Source organism: Medicago sativa, chromosome 1 (genome assembly GCF_051527215.1).
Source record: "Medicago sativa cultivar Bolivia chromosome 1, Bolivia_mono, whole genome shotgun sequence".
NCBI lineage: Eukaryota > Viridiplantae > Streptophyta > Magnoliopsida > Fabales > Fabaceae > Medicago > Medicago sativa.
The window spans coordinates 57,909,615-57,917,319 of record NC_140749.1 but is presented as its reverse complement, the minus strand read 5'-3'; the positions used below and the strand labels follow the sequence as shown (position 1 = coordinate 57,917,319).

General features: G+C 29.5%; 2 protein-coding genes across 2 annotated transcripts; one reads left to right on the top strand and one right to left on the bottom strand.

Moving 5' to 3' along the window:
* Positions 1-1,740: 1,740 nt before the first annotated feature.
* LOC146955741 (uncharacterized) lies at positions 1,741-2,360 on the bottom strand. The gene is made up of 2 exons (XM_085748955.1): positions 2,150-2,360; positions 1,741-2,006 (listed from the first exon to the last, which is right to left on the bottom strand). Exons 1-2 carry the CDS (start codon positions 2,358-2,360, stop codon positions 1,741-1,743), a joined length of 477 nt encoding a protein of 158 aa, XP_085605081.1.
* Positions 2,361-5,243: 2,883 nt separating this feature from the next.
* LOC146955740 (protein LITTLE ZIPPER 3-like) lies at positions 5,244-7,235 on the top strand. The gene is made up of 2 exons (XM_085713587.1): positions 5,244-5,653; positions 6,689-7,235. The coding sequence occupies exon 2, from the start codon at positions 6,726-6,728 to the stop codon at positions 6,945-6,947; it is 222 nt and encodes a 73-aa protein (XP_085569713.1). The 5' UTR covers positions 5,244-5,653; positions 6,689-6,725; the 3' UTR covers positions 6,948-7,235.
* The last annotated feature ends 470 nt before the right edge of the window (positions 7,236-7,705 follow it).

Genomic DNA, 7,705 nt, shown 5'->3' with positions numbered 1-7,705 from the left:
ATCTAACATGTGCCCTTATGACACGTGTTAATGATTCTAAAAATAAGAAGGGTCTTGCTAACAAGTGCCCTAAGGGCATTGTTTAAAGGAAAACATAAAAAAAAAAGTTTGTCTTGAAAATACAAGTCAAACATGTATAAAAGTCATAATTACACAATTTCCAAGGTAAAAACTACTAATTTTGGATGCTTAAACAATGCCCTAAGGGCACTTGTTAGCATTTTCCAAATAAGAAATATTTATTGAGAAAACTTAAAAATTAACTTTTTTAAAACTAAATTGACACAGTTTCCAATATATAATTTCCCTCATGTTTAATGAACTATCCCTCTATAAGCGAAGTAAGTATTGGGTAATGTAGTATTAAAATAGAGTTGTGTTATATATTACGAAATTATCGATGTATGAGTTACACAGACACCCGTAATCCTTTTTTAAAAAAATTTGGAAAATGTTTAAACTTCACTTTGGACGAATACAAACATACTATCGTTAAGAGTTTCACATTAAAAAGTTATATGATCTAATAAATTGTATATACGTCAATACGTGTGGACAATCTTCACTTTACTAATCATTTTTGCAAGGTTGTGTTAACAAAATGGGTTGAAGCGGTTGCTAACGAAATTCGACCAGACTAACTAACTATACACTGTAATCTGGTAAAATAAAAAAAATAACTAATAAAAACGTAATAACAAATTAAAAATTGTTCATTTCGTGATTTTGGTAAAAAATTATTTTCATAACATTCAACATTTTTGGTAAAATAATTAAGTTTATGTTTGGTTTTGAGTAGTCAAAATTTATTCTAGAATAGTATAATTGATTTTGACATGTTTGATTGATCTTAAGTAAAATGAATTTTGTCTTCGAATTTTTTTCTACTTGGAGTTATTTAATTTAGAATTTATTTTTACTCTAAAATTTACTGCTCAACTAAATTTTACACACACATATATTATAAACGAACATAAATGATTTTACTTTCAACTCATTTTTAAACCGAATCAATTTTACAGAATCAATTTATATAAAGTATAACCGCATAGCCAGATATAAGCTAAATTGCATTGCTAACAATCTTTTTTTTTTTTTTTGAAACATGCTAACAATCATCTAGTAGGTAGCATTATACAAATTTTGTCTAGTTTTCCATTTAAACTTTGTTGCTCTTTCTTGGCACACCTTGTATTGAGAGGAGCATCTTTTGTCGTTTAATATAAGTTCCATTCTGACTTGTTAAAAAAAACTAATAAAAAGGTAATAAATTGAAAAGTTGTCATAAGATGGTTGTACAAATTTTATTTCTCTAAATTGTTTTCGTAACACTCAAATTTTTTGGTAAAATAAGTGTATTTTTGGTTCCAGTTTTGAAGTAGTCAAAATTGATTCTAATGTATATAATTGATTTGGACATATTTGATTGCTATATGAGTATAATTGATTTGGCATTTAGAATTATTTCTACTTGAAGTTAGAAAATTGAGCTTTTGACTCAAGAAATAATTTTTATGCTCAACTTTATTTTTTTTTTAGCTGAATCGGGAGATTGGGCAAGCATCAAGAGGAAACACCGACATCCCAACTAGGTTGGCACCCCGGGAAACCTCCATCGTCTGCCGCCAACCTCAAATTTTATTAAACAAAGGAAAAATTATGTACAAAGAGGGGGGACTAGGCCAAAACCCTCAAAAACAGAAAAAGAAACAGCAAAAACGAAACAGAAAAGTGGCAAGGTTACGGAAACCTATAGCTAGGTAGCCCACATCTCTCTCTAAAGAAATCAGAACCTAAAAGAGAAGGAAGAGAGGACAGCCAAACAGCTCCCTGGACTGAGTGTCCCATATTTGCCAATCCATCTGCGCAAACATTACCCTCACGGTAAATATGGGAGGAGATCACCTGAACACCAAGTCGACAAGCATTATGCCAACGATTACGAAGCATAACAGGAACCAAAGCGTGATTTTTGAAAGCAGACAGAGCACTCAACGAATCACTCTCTAACCAAATAGTATACCAACTATTTTGGGCAGCAAATTCCATAGCAAAATATACCCCTGAATCTCCGAAGAAAACACCGTGTCCGGACCCAAATTACACGTGAAAGCTCCGAGGAAAGTACCTAAATGATCTCTAAAAATACCCCCACAGGCTGCATGATTACCAACCACCGAGCCATCGGTGTTAACCTTAATCCAAGGAGGGGAGGGAGCCTTCCAAACAACCGCAATAATATCTTTGAAGTTGCGGTGACGCGCATCAACATTAAAAGCATCAAGGATTGGCAAATCCGATTGTAAACAGTGGCCAATAGATAAATTACCAGACATAGAAACAACAGCATGCAAACGCATCTTAGCAGCATGGAGGGATACCACATCCGAAGAAAACCGGAGAGAATTACGGGACAGCCAAATAAATGTGTAAAGTATGCTCAACTTTATTGTCCAAGTTTATTTTACATAAATGTATACAAACATAAATTATCTTACAATCAACTCAATTTTAACATGAACCAATTTTACCTAATCATTTTGCTCTAAGATTATTTTTTAGAACCACGGATCCAAACATACATTAAGTCGCATCGCTAACAGTTATCTAGAAGATAGTATTGTCTGAAGTCGTAAAATAGAAAAATAACAAAAAAATGGTAATAACAAATTAAAAATTATATTTTCCTGAGTTCGGTATGATTGTTTTTCTTAACATTCAGAGTCCGTTTCTTATAGCTTTTTTAAGAAAAAAATCATTTTTTAAAAAAATAATCACTTTTAAGAATATTGCATCCGTTTGTTACAGCTTTTTAAAATAATCAGAATCTTAAAAAAAAATCTAAAAACAACTTCAAATGAGAAGCTGTTAAGAGCAGCTTCTCAAAAAATATATTTTTTTTAGAGGAGAGAGAAAATATGGATCAAAATATTGAACTAATTTTGTAACGAAAAATCGCTTTTATATAGCTGTATCCAAACAAACTAAATTATTTTTTTAAAAAAGTGATTTTTATTAAGGTAAACAAACACAAAATAGATTCTGATTTTTCATAAAATCTCTAAAAAATAATCTCTAAATTATTTTATGTTAAAATCACTTTTATTTAATATGTAACAAACAGACCCTCAATTTTTTTTTTGTGTGAAATAAATGTGTGTTTGGTTTCATTTTTGGAGTAGTTAAAATTGATTTTAATGTATAGAATTTATTTTGACATGTTTGTTGCTCTTAAGTAGAGTTGATTTGACATCTAACCAAGTGATTGTGTTTAAATGGTTAATGAACTTCCACTAAGATGAATCGTTTGGGAGAACCCGAGTTCAATTCCTGGTGGAAACAATTTTTTGTCAAACTTTACTTAACTCTCAGTCGAACTCCGGATTACTAGGGCTCACTTCTCATAGAAATAGGAGGGTTGACATAATTTTTTATTTTATTTGTACACTCGAATTTATGGTTTAATTTAATTTTAGATCAAATGTATCTAATCATAAATCATTTTGTTTTCAACTCAGTTTTAACATGAAACATTTTACAAAATCAATTCATTCAAACTTAACTTTTATATCTGCAATACCAAACTTACACTAAACCATATAGCTAACAATCATCTAGAAGGTAGTATTGTATAAATTATCTACCGTCTAAAGTGGTAAAATAGAAAAGTAAATAAAAAAAGGTGTTAACAAATTAAAAATCGTTCTTTTCACAAGTTTGGTATAAACTGTTTTCTTAACATTTATCATTTTTTGTAAAATTGATTTGGACATATTTGATTGCTCTCGAATAAAATTGGTTTCGTGTTATTTCTACTTGAAGTTAGAAATTGAAATTTTTGATTCTATAATTGTTTTTTTGAAAAATGTTACTCCCTCTGTTCCTTTATATGTGTCGCTTTTACTCAATTTGCTACAACCAAGACAGATCATAATTAACTCTCTTTTTCCTTTTCTACCCTTAGTATCTTTAGTGTAACTTTTCCTTGGTACTCCAAATGCATGGCTCACGTTCACTACATACAGTAAATGCATGGCTCACTTTTCCTCGGTAAAAATGTTTATGATGGAGTAGAGGAATTGGATTAGGCTCAAATAATACTATGCAATTAATGTGGCAGATTTAGTAATTGAGAGGTTCAGGGTATAATTGACATATTACAATCTTAAACTCTAAAAGTGACACTTATTTAGGAACAATTTTTTTTAACAAATGCGACAGTTAAAAAGGAACGGATGGAGTAACTAATGTCTCTCGAGTACTAATTAAGAAGATAAAGATGGTAAAAAGTTTTTGAAACTTGTGTAGTCAAACTCTTAAAAGTATAAAAGATACTTACTTCAATGCAAAATTTACGTTTATCTCTCACTTTTTTCACTTAAATTTACTGTCCAACTAAATTTTACATAAGTATTGAAACATATATCATTTTACTTTTATCTCTCACTTTTAACCTAAACAATTTTACATTGATTGCATGTTTGGTCCCTTATATTTATTTTAGGTTTCAAGTTGGCCCCTTATGTTTTAAAAGTTTCAAGTTGATCTCTTATGTTTTAAAAGTTTCAAGTTGATTCAATACGTTACTCACATTGGAATAACTTAATCCCTTTTGTCACTTGATTGTTTAAAGATAATATGGACGATGGAATTTAACTTATTTAGAAAATCAGTTTTAAAACATTTTTTAATTTTTTTTTGTTTTGTTAAACTCAATATCATGTTGCGGAATAGACTAACTTATTCCAACATGAGCAAAGTTTTGGACCAACTTGAAACCTTTAAAACGTAAGGAACCAACTTGAAACTTTTAAAACACAAGGTACCAATTTGAAACCTAAAATAAACATAAGAGATCAAACATGCAATTAAGCCATTTTATAACATCAATTCACTCAAAGTTTATTTTTGTAACCGCAAAACTAAACGTACACTCAACTGTATTGCTAAGAATCATCTAGAAGGTATATTGTCTAAATTTTAAAACAAAAAAAATTTAAATAAAAAAGTTAAACAAATATATATTCTCAATATGCTAACCATCCAATTTTCTAATAAAAAAATATATTTTAAGATTTACTAAATAATATCTTTAGAATATTCCTTAGCATATTTATCAAATAAAACCGAAATTAAAAAATAGTATTAAAAAAAAATCAATACCAACAATACACTCCTCCTTCCTTCAAAAAAAAAAACAATACACTCTTCCTAGACAAATTCTACATTTTAAAATTCATTAACCATTAAAATATATTATTTTTAATTTATTTATTTTTGACTCATAAAAAGAATGTGATTAAAAATACAATTTTTAAAAAAATGGTCAAAAAAATAAAAATAATAGGAAATTAAAAATACAATTTTTTAAAAAAATGGTCAAATAAAAATAAAAATAATGGAAAGAATCATGATTCACATGACGCCACAACAACAATAATCATATGAAAAATCTTTTAGGCTACTAACCGGCCGCCTTCCATGCTTACAAATGCATGATTGTTGTGTCAGGTTTTGAGGCACGTCCCCCTACCCTTCCCCTCTTTTAATCCCTTCTGTCCCTTACTTCACTTTTTCTTCTATAAATTAACACCTTCTCTCCCTCACTTCCTCATTCACAAAATCTCCTCTCTTCTTCTTCTTCTTCCAAAAGGTGATCATCTTTTTCCTAAACTTCTTTAGGATTATTAGGATCCCCCACCCCTCTCTCTAATCCTCTCTTATCTTCATACTTTCTTTTTCACCTTATAACCTTTCATAAACCAATGTAGCCAACATTGTATATTGTTTGTTTTTTGAGAACAATTTCATTCTAGATATCTCAATGTTGAGGCTACATAATCATATTTCTTTGCCTTCATATCATAACCATCTTCTTCTTTTTTGTGAAGCATGACCATTTTTCTTATTAGTGTCTTTTATTTGATTTATTTATTTTAGAAGACACTTTTTAGATGGTTTCTTTGTCTTTCTCTAGCTATACGCTTGGTGCTATTCTTTATTAGACCAAGATTTTCATGTTTTTTTTTATTCTATTTAACTTTTGAGAACTTTTGTGCCACTTTTGTCTCTATTGGTGATATTAAATTATTTTTTAAAATTTTCTTACATAGAAAATGTGTTTATGCATAAAGACATAAAAACACACATAGGATCTTAGTACAAAACTTGTCTCTTTTTACGTAGGAGTTTTTTTTTTTTTTTTTTCCTTTTTCTTCTCTCTTGGGATACCAAAAAGAAACCTTTTTTTTCATCTGCTTTCAAGTGAGTGCAGTGCAGGTTTCTCACATATTAATCACCTTCATTAGTTTTATTTTTCTTTCAGACAAGTTGTATGGTCTATTTATTTGACATTGTGGTCCATAAACTCAATTGTTTCTGACCTCCACCCACCATGCTTTTTTCTCTTGTTATTTGCTTTCTTTGTTTATGTGTCATAATTATATCTACCAAAGTAAATCATAAAGCAACAATTTTTTCAAGAAAAATTATTAAGGTTGTTCTATTATTTGTTTTTTTTTATTGTTCATTGTCACAAGACACAAATTATTATTAACTAAAATGATATTAATGACTATTTTACGATTTTTTGACCGGTCAAACTCTTACGACATATTTTTACAATATAATATAATATATATGATCCTATTTCTCATATTTTGATACAAATATTCTTTTTTGGTTTCAGGGTAACTTCAGAAAGTTCTGATTTTTTGCTGACAGTGATGGAAAAATTGAACTCAAAGCTGTACTTGGAGAACTGTTACATTATGAAAGAGAATGAAAAACTGAGGAAGAAAGCAAAGCTTCTGAATGAGGAGAACCAGGTTCTGTTATCTCAGCTGAAACAGAAGCTTTCAAAGGGGGGTGGTAGCAGCAACCAGAATGGCAATGGTCCAAGCACTACTCTTAACCTTGGTCAAAACAATCCAAGTTCCAACAATTAAGAAGCTTCTATGCCCCACTAGATATAATAATGTGCAAAATTTTCTCTTCCTTTTTGGTGTAGAACAATGTTGGAAGTAGTAGTAGTTGCATTTTCTATTCTATCTAGGACAATGGTAGAGTAATTGTTCTCTACTAAGAGAACTATTACTTTTATTTTCATGTTTAATTATAATTTCTTTTATTGGGGGGGTTTATATATGAATTTCTGGACTATAAGGTTGTTTATGATCATATGATGTATTCAGTCTTATTTGCTAGAAAGGAATATAATTTTATTTTATGTTTAACTCTCATTGCCATATTCTCTCTTTCTCTCATTGTGATCAAAATTGCATGTATTAATAAAAGAATTTAGTCATCCGCGGTAATCAATCTCAACCATTAATTTAAAATCTGGTGATTCAAATTACATATTCAGTCGATCATTGATTTAAATCGGAAATCGAGATTAATAACTGAGCATTTAAAACTATATACTAATAAGATACTATGAATTTACTAAGTTGACACACATGAATGTGATGAGTTATAATAATGTAAAACTATATGCTAACATTGTATACTAAATTTTCCATGTGATGATTACCATAACATGTATCAACCTGTTCCATGAATGAAGCAGAGCAAAATGATATTCATGATTCATTGGGTCATGTTACAAGATTTGTTTCATTATTCATAGAAAAAATTGTTTCATTCTTTTCAGTTGAGTTGACAAACAAATGACCACTGCTTGTGTATTTAGCTCCCCAAAAGA